Below are 16951 nucleotides of genomic sequence, written 5' to 3' on the forward strand. Positions count from 1 at the left end.
ATTAGATAACCCAAGTGTGTGTGTGTGTGTGTGTGTGTGTGTGTGTGTGTGTGTGTGTGTGTGTGTGTGTGTGTGTGTGTGCTGTATACTGGAATTGTAACACTCCTGACAGGGGTTGACACTAAGGCCATCAGGCAAAAAGGTCATCATCAACTTGCCCAAAGGTCATACCCACTTGCCCGAAGGTAAAGTTCGCGGTCGCATAACTAATTGATGTTAAATCTAAATCGATAACCGCAGATAACGTCTACTCAACGCTTAATGCTAATACTAAATGTATAGGACTTAATGGAATGCAAGGTTTTTACCTGTCGGCATCTGTGACCAGTGCAAGACGTCCGTAGTCCCAAGCACACTTTCGCAAGAAGCTGAACAAAAACAGAAGGGCCTAGAATGGGATAGAATAAGAATGGGACAGAATAAGAATGGGACAGAATAAGAATGGGACAGAATATAAAGCACATGTCAAAACAACTCGTCATGTAGTAGAGGAAGCTGAACAAACAGTCAAAATGACACGCACATCTATCAAAATGAAGTCATATAACAATTTACAATTTAGGCATTTAGCAGACGCTCTTAATCCAGAGCGACTTACATTAAGCAAGAACAAAAAGCATGGGAATACATCACATATGTAAAATGCATTTATCGCGAAACATGCGTAAGCTAAGAACGTAACTAGAACATATCTATATAATGACACTATACATATAAACTATAACTAGAACATATCTATATAATGACACTATACATATAAACTATGACTAGAACATATCTATATAATGACACTATACATATAAACTATACATATATGCTATACTATGCTGTACATATATACTATGAAGTGCTATGACTACATACAATGCACTTATTGTGCTGTCTACATGACATGCTATAAGTCTGTTTCAAATGCTATATAAGTCTAAGAAGTGCTGTCTAAGGGGGTAGGGTAAGTGCTATGGGCCATGATGGAGTCTGAAAAGGTGGGTTTTCAGACTACGGCGGAAGATCGGGAGTGATGCTGCAGTTCTGACTGCAACGGGAAGTGCATTCCACAGAATAAGAAATGAAAACATCGGCACACCAATTCAGGCTCCCAAGTATCTTTACTTTTAATCAGGTAACGTTTCGGGCCGCAGCCTTTGGAAGGTCTGAGGAAGGTCTGAGGAAGGTCTGAGGAAGGCCTGAGGAAGGCCTGAGGAAGGTCTGAGGAAGGTCTGAGGAAGGTCTGAGGAAGGCCTGAGGAAGGCCTGAGGAAGGTCTGAGGAAGGCCTGAGGAAGGCCTGAGGAAGGTCTGAGGAAGGCCTGAGGAAGGCCTGAGGAAGGTCTGAGGAAGGTCTGAGGAAGGTCTGAGGAAGGCCTGAGGAAGGCCTGAGGAAGGTCTGAGGAAGGTCTGAGGAAGGCCTGAGGAAGGCCTGAGGAAGGGCTGAGGAAGGCCTGAGGAAGGCCTGAGGAAGGCCTGAGGAAGGCCTGAGGAAGGCCTGAGGAAGGTCTGAGGAAGGCCTGAGGAAGGCCTGAGGAAGGGCTGAGGAAGGCCTGAGGAAGGCCTGAGGAAGGCCTGAGGAAGGTAGAGGAAGGCCTGAGGAAGGTCTGAGGAAGGCCTGAGGAAGGCCTGAGGAAGGCCTGAGGAAGGTCTGAGGAAGGTCTGAGGAAGGTCTGAGGAAGGTAGAGGAAGGCCGGAGGAAGGCCTGAGGAAGGCCTGAGGAAGGTCTGAGGAAGGTCTGAGGAAGGTAGAGGAAGGCCTGAGGAAGGCCTGAGGAAGGCCTGAGGAAGGTCTGAGGAAGGCCTGAGGAAGGTAGAGGAAGGCCTGAGGAAGGTCTGAGGAAGGGCTGAGGAAGGTAGAGGAAGGCCTGAGGAAGGTCTGAGGAAGGTCTGAGGAAGGTAGAGGAAGGCCTGAGGAAGGTCTGAGGAAGGTCTGAGGAAGGTAGAGGAAGGCCTGAGGAAGGCCTGAGGAAGGCCTGAGGAAGGTCTGAGGAAGGCCTGAGGAAGGCCTGAGGAAGGCCTGAGGAAGGTAGAGGAAGGCCTGAGGAAGGCCTGAGGAAGGCCTGAGGAAGGTCTGAGGAAGGTCTGAGGAAGGTCTGAGGAAGGTCTGAGGAAGGCCTGAGGAAGGTCTGAGGAAGGCCTGAGGAAGGCCTGAGGAAGGCCTGAGGAAGGCCTGAGGAAGGCCTGAGGAAGGCCTGAGGAAGGTAGAGGAAGGCCTGAGGAAGGCCTGAGGAAGGCCTGAGGAAGGTCTGAGGAAGGTCTGAGGAAGGCCTGAGGAAGGTCTGAGGAAGGCCTGAGGAAGGCCTGAGGAAGGCCTGAGGAAGGCCTGAGGAAGGCCTGAGGAAGGCCTGAGGAAGGCCTGAGGAAGGTAGAGGAAGGCCTGAGGAAGGCCTGAGGAAGGCCTGAGGAAGGTCTGAGGAAGGCCTGAGGAAGGCCTGAGGAAGGTCTGAGGAAGGCCTGAGGAAGGTCTGAGGAAGGCCTGAGGAAGGCCTGAGGAAGGTCTGAGGAAGGCCTGAGGAAGGTCTGAGGAAGGTCTGAGGAAGGCCTGAGGAAGGCCTGAGGAAGGTCTGAGGAAGGCCTGAGGAAGGCCTGAGGAAGGCCTGAGGAAGGTCTGAGGAAGGTCTGAGGAAGGTCTGAGGAAGGCCTGAGGAAGGCCTGAGGAAGGCCTGAGGAAGGTCTGAGGAAGGCCTGAGGAAGGCCTGAGGAAGGCCGGCGGCCCGAAACGTTACCTGATTAAAAGTAAAGATACTTGGGAGCCTGAATTGGTGTGCCGATGTTTTCATTTCTTATAAAACAACTCGTCATGCCATCACTCGGTACACAGAGCTGACATCTGTGATGGTACTGAACGTTGTGTACTACAGATACCGTGTATATTAGTATGTTGACAGAAATGTGCTCATCATCAGGTAAACACTAAAGACAATAGGCTTCAGTATGACTAGGTTATGTTGTCCACCTCCAGCTCTTACCATTAGCTAGTATGACTGGTATAAAAACATTTACACTATTTCTCCAATTAGATACGTGTTAAGTTAGTCTCATGGATCATTCATTGTCGTCTTTTTTTTTTTTAAAGTACTGTAATTTAATGAAAGAACATATTAAATAGCATCTATAATCAATGCTATAGCTATAGCGTGCTTGTTCAGTAACACAAGTCTCCCCGTTTGCAGCTGTTAAGTAAACAGAAAATACATTTTCAGCCAGGTGGGGATGATTTCGTCCAATCACGAGACAGACCTCATAAAAGGATACTGGATAAACAAGTGAAATTGGAAGTTACGAAATAAATAAATGAGCGGACATCCAGCTACACTAATCCAAGATGATGGGCCATGGAGTTTGAGAAAGCAAGTGACTCGACATTTTACACAACGCATAAGTAAGTATTATGCGAAGGATGATAGGTACTTTCCTCACCGTCAATGCACTTGCACGATCTTCAGTTAATATAAAACGCCATGACACTATGTTATTGCGCAACTTTTTATTTGTTAATTATTTTAACCCATTTTGGGCAGGAACCCCTTTTGGTGTTTTAAACATTATGTTATAATTTAGCTATTGAAAAATAGCAGCTCTACAAGCTCATAGTGGCGCGCTACGAGCTTGTAGGTCTGCTATTTTTGAAAAATTGTGAAAATATTTATTTCAGAAAACTGGAGGATTTAGATTTTTTTTTTTTAATTTCGAGGTCAGGCCTAAATGGATTAATATCTTAAAATTGAAGCTGATGGGTACTCGCTCTTGCAGTTAGTACTGCACAAACATTAACAAGGAAGAAAACAGAGCTTTAACTTTTTAACCACCACCTTTAACATTCAGCTATACCAGAGTAGCAGAATGCCTTTTTTTTAACACTAAATCGGCTATTTTCAGGGGAAAAAGGAGTGAGCTCCCCTGGGGGACTTTCGATCAATTAAGCACATAGGATTTAAATGATTAATAAATTAACCGCTTGTCTTGAATCCAACGTCCCTATTCTGTGGTGAACATTCGATTAACCCATTTTGACCTGAGATCAGATTCTATAAATGTCTTCTACATCCTGAAAGTTTTCTGAAAAAGCTATGTTTCTATGTCAGTCGTTCTTCGATTTTTCTAAAAATAGCAGACCTACAAGCTCGTAGCGCGCCACTCGGTGGCGTGCTATGAGCTTGTAGATCTGCTATTTTTCAATAGCTAAAGCATAACATAATGCGAACACCAAAAGGGGTTCCCGCCCAAAATGGGTTTTAAGCACATAGGATTTAAATGATTAATAAATGAACCGCTTGTCTTGAATCCAACGTCCCTATTCTGTGGTGAACATTGGATTAAAAACACTAGAGTGATGTCCCCATAGCATTTTGTCCAATACCGATTCCAACAACTGCACCTTGCGTATAGGTTGATACAGAGTACCGATCCTATAAAGATGCATAATAAAATGAATTCTTAGAACAATAAGTTACGGCATAGACTGGCCTACACGTCGATGCCAGCATTTTATCATAGACTGGCCTACACGTCGATGCCAGCATTTTATCATAGACTGGCCTACACGTCGATACCAGCATTTTATCATAGACTGGCCTACACGATGATACCAGCATTTTATCATAGACTGGCCTACACGACGATACCAGCATTTTATCATAGACTGGCCTACACGACGATACCAGCATTTTATCATAGACTGGCCTACACGACGATACCAGCATTTTATCATAGACTGGCCTACACGTCGATGCCAGCATTTTATCATAGACTGGCCTACACGACGATGCCAGCATTTTATCATAGACTGGCCTACACGACGATACCAGCATTTTATCATAGACTGGCCTACACGTCGATGCCAGCATTTTATCATAGACTGGCCTACACGTCGATGCCAGCATTTTATCATAGACTGGCCTACACGACGATACCAGCATTTTATCATAGACTGGCCTACACGACGATACCAGCATTTTATCATAGACTGGCCTACACGACGATACCAGCATTTTATCATAGACTGGCCTACACGTCGATACCAGCATTTTATCATAGACTGGCCTACACGTCGATACCAGCATTTTATCATAGACTGGCCTACACGTCGATGCCAGCATTTTATCATAGACTGGCCTACACGTCGATGCCAGCATTTTATCATAGACTGGCCTACACGTCGATACCAGCATTTTATCATAGACTGGCCTACACGTCGATACCAGCATTTTATCATAGACTGGCCTACACGTTGATGCCAGCATTTTATCATAGACTGGCCTACACGTCGATGCCAGCATTTTATCATAGACTGGCCTACACGTCGATACCAGCATTTTATCATAGACTGGCCTACACGTCGATACCAGCATTGTATCATAGACTGGCCTACACGTCGATGCCAGCATTTTATCATAGACTGGCCTACACGTCGATGCCAGCATTTTAGGCGGCGTCTCTGATCGTCGTATCGGAACAACTATAACCCATTCAGGACGAATACGAGACTGCTCGCCCCTTTAACAACTCGCCCCCGTGATACGAGACTGCTCGCCCCTTTAACAACTCGCCCCCGTGATACGAGACTGCTCGCCCCTTTACCAACTCGCCCCCGTGATTTTGTTTAATGTAGTTAACAGTTAATTTAGTATTTCCCTCCCTCTCTGAAATCTGAAATTATCTTGTATACAGATTTATTTGATTGCATAGTAGTCGATCTCTATACTCTATACTCTATAATTTAGAAAGAACATCATGTCACAGAGACGGTGACTGCTTAATTAAGTTAATTTATGACCTAGCAGTTAATTTCGTTTTATTAATCACATTTCTTCCATGTAGCCCATGTTTTGTAATGGCATCATCATGCTATTATGCCCGTGGATATACAGAGTGAACTCAACAATGACAAATGAATATGATAATACCTTTTAAATAACCACAAACATGAATTATGTTTGTTATTTACAGCTAGGTAGAGTAGTGGGGCGAGATGGAAAAGGGGCGAGCGGACCCTACCTTCAGGACGGGAACCCCTTTTGGGCTTATTGTTGCTATCTACAGTATATAGCAGTCTCAGTCCTAAATGAGCTAAACAAAGGGTCGATCTACAAGCTCACACATTTACGGTGACATTTCATGTAGGACGGGGGTTGTGGTCCCTGACCATACATTTAGTAATGCAGGATTATTATTATATATATATTTTTTAATTTCTTTCCACTAGTTTATAAACCGTGAACTGAATGATCTGGTGACCTATGATCGTCCATAGATAGAGGTCAAGAAATTCAACAGAAAAAGTGAGTTAAGACTATCAAGAGGGGGAAGTGCACCGGATAGTCTGGTTGAGTCATAATTATTAGGAAGTATTAGTAGTCTTTAATGGCTTTAAGACCATTCAGTATTTTAGCTGTGACGTGAGCCCCCCCTCCAGAGATACTTCCGGGTCCTACTTTTGTGTCACTTTTGTGTCCCCATAGAGTTATACTGTGACGCTCCGTCTGACTAAATCTGAGACGAAAACAACCACGAAAGTCTAATTTTACCGCTTTCCTCGCAACAACAAAGCTGCTGCTCTCCCAAATCTCTCTGTGACAGGCCGTCTGCCCCACACTGGATATTATCGCCATTTTATTTCATTGTGTCAACTAAATCCTCATTAATGCAAACTAGATTCAACATACTAAAGCCTGCACACATTCTAAATATGCCCCCGAAATATTGTACTGAGCAAATGGACTGTTACCACCTTCAATACTAATGATAATAATAGTCTTTATTGTCTCCACATAATTTTTTTGTGTCATGGACACTTGTACAAAACATTAATAATTCTACTCGAGTTGGAAGCATTAGGACCAATTTTAACCCTCAATGGCTTCCTTTCTGAAAAATAACGTCATTGTAAAAAGATTCACGCGTTTAGATATTCTATTTACAATGAGATGCGGACGGGAGCTGGTGCCACTTGGACCCGGACGTAACGTAGCACTACAAAATGAGATGCGGACGGGAGCTGGTGCCACTTGGACCCGGACGTAACGTAGCACTACAAAATGACGTCGGACTTAAATACTGAATTGGTTGAGAAACAGTGGGACGTATACAAACGGGATGCATATTATCAAGTGATACAAAAGCACTAAATCTTAGCCCATACCCCATCCCAACACAAACAGTGGTCCCCAGCTTAAGCCCCTCGATGTAGGATGGAGAAAATAATGGGGCTTAACCCATTTTCGGCGGGAACCCCTATTGGTGTTTTAAGCATTATGTTATGCTTTAGCTATTGAAAAATAGCAGATCTACAAGCTCATAGCGCGCCACCGAGTGGCGCACTACGAGGTTGTAGGTCTGCTATTTTTGAAAAATCATTGAATATATATTTCAGAGCGAACATTTTTAACTACAATATTTGCTTCTGGGGAGGTCCCTGGAACTACATATTTTGATATGGGGGTCCGTGGCCCAATAAAGATAATTCTGGGAGTCCTTGACATGAAAAAGGTTGAGCACCACTGAAAAATGTTAGGATTTAGAAGCCTTTTTTTTTAATCGACCTCAGTCCAAAATGGGTTAATATACCTGTAGATCCCTGTGGGTGGATCTACAGGTGGGTGAGTATAGAGGGTGGTGTGGTAATATACCTGTAGATCCCTGTGGGTGGGACTCGGTCAATGAAGTATAGAGGGTAAAGGGACTCACCAGGAAACACATGAAGTCCAGGGCAAGGACCGTGGGCACTCCTCCAAAAGGCAACCCCTGGAGCACGGTGCTGCGGATGCGGGCAGAGTAGCAGTAGTCCTTGGTGTTGTTGGTAACGTCTATGGCGCAGTTCCCATGGGGGCACGCTTGTGTCGCCCAAACGCCCATCATGAAAATCAACACTTGGTACATCACTCAGTGAAGCATATTGAGTATCTGAAAAGGGGGAATGTATGTAATTTAATAATAATAACAACAACAACAACTAACCAAACAGCATGATTTTACAATGCTAACAAAAGATTACACACTTTAACCCATTTTGGGGCGGGAACCCCTTTTGGTGTTTTAAACATGTTATAATTTAGCTATTGAAAAATAGCAGATCTACAAGCTCATAGCGCGCCACCGAGTGGCGCGCTACGAGCTTGTAGGTCTGCTATTTTTGAAAAATCGTGAAAATATTTATTTCAGAAAACTGGAGGATTTAGAAGAATTATTTTAAATTTTGAGGTCAGGCCTAAAAGGGTTCAAAAGCAATCAAAGCAAACAGATAAAACACAAGACTGGTATAAAAGACCCACTAAAACCCCTGCTCCGTAAATCAAGATCATTATCTGTTAGTGGTGCATCCAATTAATCGATATGGCAATATATATCGATTGAAAATACGGACGATAGGTGAATCGATACGAGAGGCTGCTGTATCGATAAACAGCATGAATTATCTGGGTGACGCAGTGTTGACCAACGTACCTCTGTTTAACGTTATCAAAGCCACCCTCGCCCCCTCTGTGGGCCTGAAAGTGTTTTATTGTATTTGTGCAACATGGTCATTATTTTGAATAGACGTACCGACGGCCTTTACTGCATGTCTTCACCCCCGTCTCTCTCCCCATTTCCTGTCAGCCTACTGTCTGTCCCTCCATAAAAAATATATGTTATAATTTTGCTATTGAAAAATAGCAGATCTACAAGCTCGTGCTATTTTTGAAAAATCGTGAAAATATTTATTTCAGAAAACTGGAGGATTTAGAAGAATTTTTTTTTATTTTGAGGTCAGGCCTAAATGGGTTATTTTTAATAGACGTATAATCAATATATATATTAATATATCGATAATCATATCGTGGCCTCTGTATCGTGATACATATCCATCGTGAGATAAGATTGCAAGCAATATCCACCACTATAATCTGTTGCCCCTCATCTTGTTACTGTACAAAAGCAGTATTCAACCTGTTCTGTTGTATTGTTCCCCTTGTTACTGTATTGTCCATGCCTAACAAACAAACTTTTCAGTATTACCTGTATTGCTTCCAGGATTATCAGACTTCCCACACCCACACGTTCTCATATGGACAATAAGGCCATCACACGCTTGGCACTTTACAATAACAAATGCCACTGATCATCCCCTGTATCGCTACTTCACTTACAATAACAAATGCCACTGATCATCCCCTGTATCGCTACTTCACTTTACAATAACAAATGCCACTGATCATCCCTTGTATCGCTGCTTCACTTACAATAACAAATGCCACTGATCATCCCCTGTATCGCTGCTTCACTTACAATAACAAATGCCACTGATCATCCCCTGTATCGCTACTTCACTTACAATAACAAATGCCACTGATCATCCCTTGTATCGCTACTTCACTTACAATAACAAATGCCACTGATCATCCCCTGTATCGCTACTTCACTTTACAATAACAAATGCCACTGATCATCCCCTGTATCGCTGCTTCACTTACAATAACAAATGCCACTGATCATCCCTTGTATCGCTACTTCACTTACAATAACAAATGCCACTGATCATCCCCTGTATCGCTACTTCACTTACAATAACAAATGCCACTGATCATCCCCTGTATCGCTACTTCACTTTACAATAACAAATGCCACTGATCATCCCTTGTATCGCTGCTTCACTTACAATAACAAATGCCACTGATCATCCCCTGTATCGCTACTTCACTTACAATAACAAATGCCACTGATCATCCCCTGTATCGCTACTTCACTTACAATAACAAATGCCACTGATCATCCCCTGTATCGCTGCTTCACTTACAATAACAAATGCCACTGATCATCCCCTGTATCGCTACTTCAAACTCATGCCATCTATCCTTGAAGTGGGAAAAGGTTTGTTTTAGCAGGATTTTTGTCCCCTCGGCCATTGCAGCCTTTTTTTCCCCCTTTCTTTGTTTTGGACTAAAAGGCAAAGGGTTCACCCTCCTTCAAAGGGTTCACCCTCCTTCAAAGGGTTCACCCTCCTTCAAAGGGTTCACCCTCCTTCAAAGGGTTCACTCTCCGGGAGCATGAAAATGTAAAGCCAATTCCATGGAAATCCAGACAGCAGTTCTCAAGATACCTTGCTTGCGTTGAAAGTGGTGGAGGGATGGACTAAAAAGTAAATATACTAAATAAGAAATGTCCTGGGCCATGGCTCAGTGGTCCAGGCACCTTGGCTGGTAATCCAGTCTGGCAGTGTGCCGCGGGTTCGACTCCCGATCCCGACGGCCTTTACTGCATGTCTTCCCCCCCCATCTCTCTCCCCATTTCCTGTCAGCCTACTGTCTGTCCCTCAATAAAAAAATATTAAATAAAGGCGAAAGCCACACAAAAAAACATTACAAAAAAAAGAAATGTTTGTATTAAAACATAATAGCATAAAACTAGAAAAAGTGCCCTTCTGGGCACAGGTCTCCACCAGGAGCATTTTGTACAAAACGGGCCACTCCTGAAAACTTTGGAAGGCAATCTTAGCCAATCAGTGTAGAATCTGAGAAATCCAACAGACTCGTCTTGATCACATGACTACAGAGATCATGTGTACCGATTTGCGTGAGATTTGGATGAAATCTGTGCGACTAACAATAATAAACAATGTGTTTTCCAGAAATATCTTGTTTTCTCATCAACTAAAATAGATGCCAGTGATGCGGCAGTACAGTACAGTACAGGCCACTCAGACGTTCAAACATCAGGTCAAAGAGTAGACATTTCAGCTGATCAACTTATCATCACAATGAGCTCATATGAATCCAGGCACTTCAGGCCGACTCCTTCCGTGGTAAATATAATTTGTTGCAAACGAAAAAGTATCAACTGAAAATTGTTGAAGCATCCTTTGTCTATACTTTTTAAGTTGAGTTTTGCCTAAATAAATATAATTCAAGCACATATACTTTGACTTTGTAAGCAGTTGTTGTTTTGATTAATACATATAAGATAATGAAGGCAATCTAAATTAAATTGGAAATTATTTAGGTGGCCTAACATATTTACTTACTCAAACTAAAGCATCCAAACAACAAGCTCTGTCAATGTGGTGAGTAATGCATGACGAAGGGCACAACATGCCCTAGAAGTAGAACATTACTTCTGATTGCAAAACATCAGAGCCCTCCAGCATACACAATAAACACATCATCTTAACTAGAACGATACAATATCGGTATTAGCGGCTTATATCAGGTGAAATTGAATATACACTTTAAGACAGCATGCGGAACAACCAGTTCACCAACATTACTGCTTTAAGTCCAACAAACAAAAAGGCAGCGATTATTTTCTTCAATATGAAAAGGTGTACCCATAATCGTAGCATAGTGAATTGTAAGGAGATGGTCAGACTTACATGTAGGCTGTGCAAGGGGCTCAAGGCATATCAGAAATGGAACGGTTGTGTGCCGTGTAGCTAGCGCACCGAAAGCAGAGCAAGTCTACAAGCTCACAACCCGTCACGGCATGTTGTGATCTTGACTTATATATATTTGCTATTTTTGGTACGTGACATCACACACCGCACAATTAGGGCATAGGTTGCAACTTGTCGAGGCCAGGCATGCTGCCAAATGCACAGTTTCACTTCTAAATACCGTACCCTTCGACCCACTATTACCAGTATTCACCACGCTGCTCATCTGCCTTTAACACTAACTCATTTATGGTCTCTCCGCTCCGGCCAGGAATGCTGTGACATCACTGGAGAAGGAGGCTGCTGCCGCTGAACAATAGACTGATAGAGGCCAGAGGGTGCAAACGGACCAGCCTCAACCCATGCAGAGAGACAACGTGCCCCCTGTGTCTCACATAAAAATGAAACCGCTGCATGTCCTCGGCACGCGGCCACGGGTGTCAAACCACTGGAGAATCAACACTTCTTTGGGAGGACTTGCAGCTTAGAAAAGAATACGTTGAAATGCATATACTGTGCCTAGACTAGTCATATAGGCAGAGTAGACCTGCATCAATGCGATGCAAATTCATGGGCAGATTAAAAACAGGCTATGCTGGCATAAAACTAATATCCAACTAAGAAATATGAGGTACTGTACAAGCTGTGCGTGTTCTAGCTACTCTTATTTTGACTTTACATGCACACTGTTGGTAATAATATGATATGCATACTATTTAAAACACAGATAAACACTCCACTAAGGATTAAACAGCTCACTCTTGAGATCACTAGTTATTGTTGTTTTTCCTATATGTATGTTCATTTGTGCCTCTGAAAAACACACAGCTTTTGTCACAAAGTGTCGTGATACGATTATATATTTATATTTGATCCTATGTTTCTTGACCGTAGTGAAGTACAGGTGTACGAAGTAAAAACAGACCATATTTAGTTCTGATTTTCTGAATCATGACCAAGCAGCAGGGAAATACTGTGTCACGTCACCTCTCTCCACCTCAGGCTGGTTGCTATGGTACCGGCAGTCTGCCGCAAATTCTCAAAATACAAACAAACATAACAGGGATGAAGGCAATGGGGGAGAAAATCACTTGGTAAATTCAATTGAGAACAGGTTTTGCTATTAAAGTGGACTTAACTGTGGTTCAAACATGTTGATACAACTCATTAAACAAATAATAATAAAGCAGCTGTGAGAGGCAATACAAAAAGTGAGATTCAGCCTGGGATCTACTGTAATAAAATGCAACCAAATGTAACATCTGAGACTAGCTTTTTAGGCTAAATCTACGTTGTGCCCCGGGCATTTTAGTGAAACACTTTCTCAACTGGGATGCAAAAGCCAAAATTTGCATGAATGTACAATCTTCGTGGATTTGATTCTGTGGGGGGGGGGGGGGGGGGGTATGGCACTAGAGTCCCCTGTCTACACTTGTGTTCACTTCAGAAGTCTGATTCATTTGTTTTACCTGCTGTGTCCTAATAAAGTATTGGCACTCTGGCTATACTGTGTGGCCACTTTCTTCAAGATTCCCTCTGCACTTCAGAAGTCCACAATTTTGGTCACCAGAACCTTCAATCAACTTTATCAGCAATTCTCTCCAAAATCCAGAAAGACCACGGTTGGCATTCCTATCATGGCAGTATCATGGGTACCAACTATGGGTCCAGACCCGGTTACTCTGACTAATAACCTGCAAAATGATTAGATACCTATACTTGCCACTATGTGAGACAAACTACAATTTCTGCACATTAAAACACAATCAGTGACGGAAGTCCTTCAAAATAGGAGCTCTGGGTGCCGGAACAACATGGCCGCTTTTACTCGGAAACCCATGACCCGGAAACAATCCACTCATTTTTTTTTACTTTACATAGCTAGCTTACATTGCGATCGTTTTAGTTTATACGATATATGATCCAAAAAGCGTTCATATTTTGCGGGAGAGACGGATGAGGAGCAGAAATGAAGCGCTAGTATATCGATCCGTTCAACACCACGGAAAGCGCCCTGGATTAGACGAGTCATTCTTTCTGCCGCGCTAACGGCTAACTCAATGATAAGCTAACATGGGGACAGAGCGGAGCATACGGTAGCCGAAAGGCGAACTGACAGGAAAGGAAAAAATTCAGAATATTCTTATCTCGCCCCGTATCATTGAGGATGCGCTAAGACGTCCTCACACGTCGGATGTACGCGTCGATTGGGACCCCTAGGACGTGCTGACACGTCGGATGGACGGAAACGGTTAAGATGGATCAAACTCAAGCCCAGTGGAAGAAGAAACAAGTGTGGGCATGTTCAAGCTATAATCTTGAATCTAGGCTATACAAATCATAGAAAGCCCCTATTACAGGTCTAAACAAAAAGGCAATACAACAGAACAAACAGTTCATGTTTGCATGTACATCAAGTTACCTGAGCAAGCACTTGTGAGTTACAAGACAAAGCATTCTTATGCGACACACACGCATACACAAATCGATAGTCTAATTAGGCCTAGTTAGCTGAACATGTCTGTTCAAGATCCAGTTAACACATTCACCCTTGCTTACAGGCTGATAACTACATAACACATCAGAAGAAAATCCAATGCAACTATGAAGTATGAACTGTGGGCTATTCATTAAATTACTAATAAATTATGATAATAATAATAATGATAAAAATTGTAATAACTTTGATATATTGGCTATTGTGAGAGTTACAAACCTTGATCTATTTCTGGGAAGAAGTAGCCTAAATCTCAAACTACGGCTTCAAGTGTACACCCCATTAGCAAAGTTAGCAAAGCTCTATTCTGGTCTAGGTTGCCTACAGAATGATCTAAAATGTTTACAAGTGGAAATTATAAACACCCAGATGGAATTTAGTTGGCATTTAATAATAAAATAAATATCCAATTTTAGTAGGCATATGCAATTTCAGTACTTAGCCTGCATGTCTTCTGTCAGACAACATTCCAAAGCTGATAGGAGCTGCCTAGCCTGCCCTACAATTGTGAGAATTCTTTACATAAGCAAAGAGACAAATGACTTGGCAGATTAGCTAGAATTGATGTTGTTGGCCTTGTGGGTATTAGTCTGTAAATGATTGACAATGCAAATACTACTGAACACCTGGGCTTTGATTAGCACGGGATTCTGATAATGTGAAAGCACTCTTAGTACAAGTGTTGTAACCATGACATTAGGACAACACAGACAAAATGTTAATTTCCATTGGAAAGATACTAAAACATGTCATCCCTGGAAACAGGAAACTGCTTCAGGATTTGGGTGATTACCTGGAGCAAACCTTGCCTCATTTCAGATCAGCAAGGACAATCAACAGATGTAAATACACCACAGGGCACACCTCTCTCAGTGTATTCACTTAAAACTATGACACACATTTTGTGACAGAGAGGCCCCTGGCAATCTTGTCACTGCAACAGTGCAACGGAATTTCAATGTCAAGAAGATTGAGGTGGCTGATCCACCCCCTATCTGGGGTGCTTTCCTTTTTTACTGCAAAGGAAATTGTTATTTTTGATTTAGGCTGGTAAATGTCAAAGTCAAGATCATAAATAGGTACAGTTGTTACTTGTTGCCAAAACAAATTATAATTAGGGCAACGTCACAAGATGAGCTGCACACTGAGTGTTAACTATGCATTGGTCAATACAAGCTTATTTATTTAACTAAACATAAACTTGCAAAGAAAGCTGGTGATGTTGTGTATGTCATATAATGATGTTGTGTATGTCATATAATGCCTGCTTTCGAATAAAAGACTAAATCCAGGGCAGGATGTCAAACTGATAATTGTCACTGCAAAGCATTCCATGGGTGTTTAATATTTCATAGCGTAGTCATCCAACCCCAGTGCAGCTCATAAATACAAAATGAACAGGTCGCCTCATGTTTATTCCTTTTTGGCCATTTGACCATGACTAGACTACACCATCAAAGGGCCAGATTATTAGCAGTCACATCCCCTCAATGATGAAGCACATTTGACTAAAAGACAGCAGAGAGATTAGACCTGACCTGTGGAACTACGAAGGTTTCTCAACAACAATGGTCACTCAGTCAGCACCAAGAGTAACCCAGGATTTACTAATCATATCATACTAATCAACTCTATAGCCAGCATTTTACCATAGCCACAATAGCCAGCCAATCTAACACTAGATCTAATTAATTACACAGTAAAAATCCAGTGCGGATTTTACTCAGGGTGTAAAAATGGAAACAAATGCACCCGTGCAGATGTGTAACTGTACAAAATGGTACCAAAACGGACCCGAGGGTCCATTTGGTTCCATTTGTACAATCTGACTGAACCACTACACCGAAACACTGCGGTAGTTTCATTTGTACAATCTCAATAACGTTATCTTAATTATTATTATTGAGTATTTTCCCTTCTTTATGTAAATCACACAGCCACAGTTCCATGTCGCCTTTTAGAGCCTCTGCTGTGCTGTGGGGAGTGTGTGACATGCATAAATAAGCATGAATGTCCCTGGTTGACGGAACGTCGCGTTTTGACAACAACTATACACGGTTACACAAAAAGCACAAGAACATCTAACATCCACGAACGAGTAATTGTGATAGATAGACCACATCGTGTTAATATAATGAGCTTTACTAATCTCTGAATACAAGTGGTGATTAATGGACGTAACAAAGCCTGCCGCAGATGCAATGATCGGAAGGTTGTGTGTGAGGCAGTGAGAACAACACAACCATAACCACAACCACGAAACCCACATCCTATAAAACCCCAAAAACAAACATACGGAGGATGTTAATTGTGAAACTATAATCTTACCTCGTTGTGTGGTCGTGTTCAGCGTTAGCCGATATTAGCCAACAGTCCGTTATTAACGTTAATAAGCTCCTCCGCGGTGGCGGTGCCGTTGGAAGCTAATAACAGGTGGAAGCTAGCTGGCTAACGCCCGTTAGCCGCTTCTTCCTCAGTGATTTACATAAAGCTTATTGTTCCAATCCACACACACACACACAACCGTGTCCGTCCGTCGGGCCCCGGTTAGAATGCCCAATGTTAACCAAGTGGACCGGGGAGGTAAACAACGGTCTCTGTCTGTACTGTACTCTGGTACAGTGTACGGATGAAGACGGTGACGAGGAGGGAGGAGGTCAGCCAGGAGGAGGACTTGTTGTCACCGCGTTACGTTACTGAGTGATAGAGAGAGAGCCGGTTGAACAACTACCACTAACCAGTCCGACCAGAGAGAGACGGTAACCCAGAGCCATAGAGACAGAGTTGCGACATTGAGGGGGGCAGAAAACAGCCCGGTCACGTGGTCCATGTACTCGCGCGAGTCCCATAGACTCCAATGCATTCCGTACGCTTCCGGTGTCACTATTCGGCCAAGTCTACGTAGAAGAGCCGCCTTGGACTAGTGGCCCCATGAAGTGAACGGAGTTGTCGTAAACTCTTGTCTTTACTCTGATGGCTCTGAGGTAACCTAGCTGCCTGACCAACGCGAGATTTTACACGAGAGGTGGGAGGCCTTTTCGTTCTCTTCTGCATTTGTCAGC

At 42.9% G+C, this 16951-nt stretch overlaps 1 protein-coding gene across 3 annotated transcripts in view; it reads right to left on the bottom strand.

Moving 5' to 3' along the window:
* LOC306931577 (CSC1-like protein 2) overlaps positions 1-16740 on the bottom strand; it is a 68167-nt gene extending 51427 nt beyond the window's left edge. For all 3 annotated transcript variants that reach the window (XM_079513002.1, XM_079513001.1, XM_079513000.1), the window contains exons 1-3: positions 16218-16740; positions 7675-7890; positions 309-388 (exon numbers count right to left, since the gene is read on the bottom strand). In XM_079513002.1, the coding sequence (XP_079369128.1) occupies positions 309-388; positions 7675-7866 (272 nt within the window). In that variant the 5' untranslated portion in view covers positions 7867-7890; positions 16218-16740. The remainder of the gene's footprint in view (positions 1-308; positions 389-7674; positions 7891-16217) is intronic.
* Between the last annotated feature and the right edge of the window lie 211 nt (positions 16741-16951).

Source organism: Electrona antarctica (assembly GCF_951216825.1).
Source record: "Electrona antarctica genome assembly, chromosome: 10".
Taxonomy (NCBI): Eukaryota; Metazoa; Chordata; class Actinopteri; order Myctophiformes; family Myctophidae; genus Electrona; species Electrona antarctica.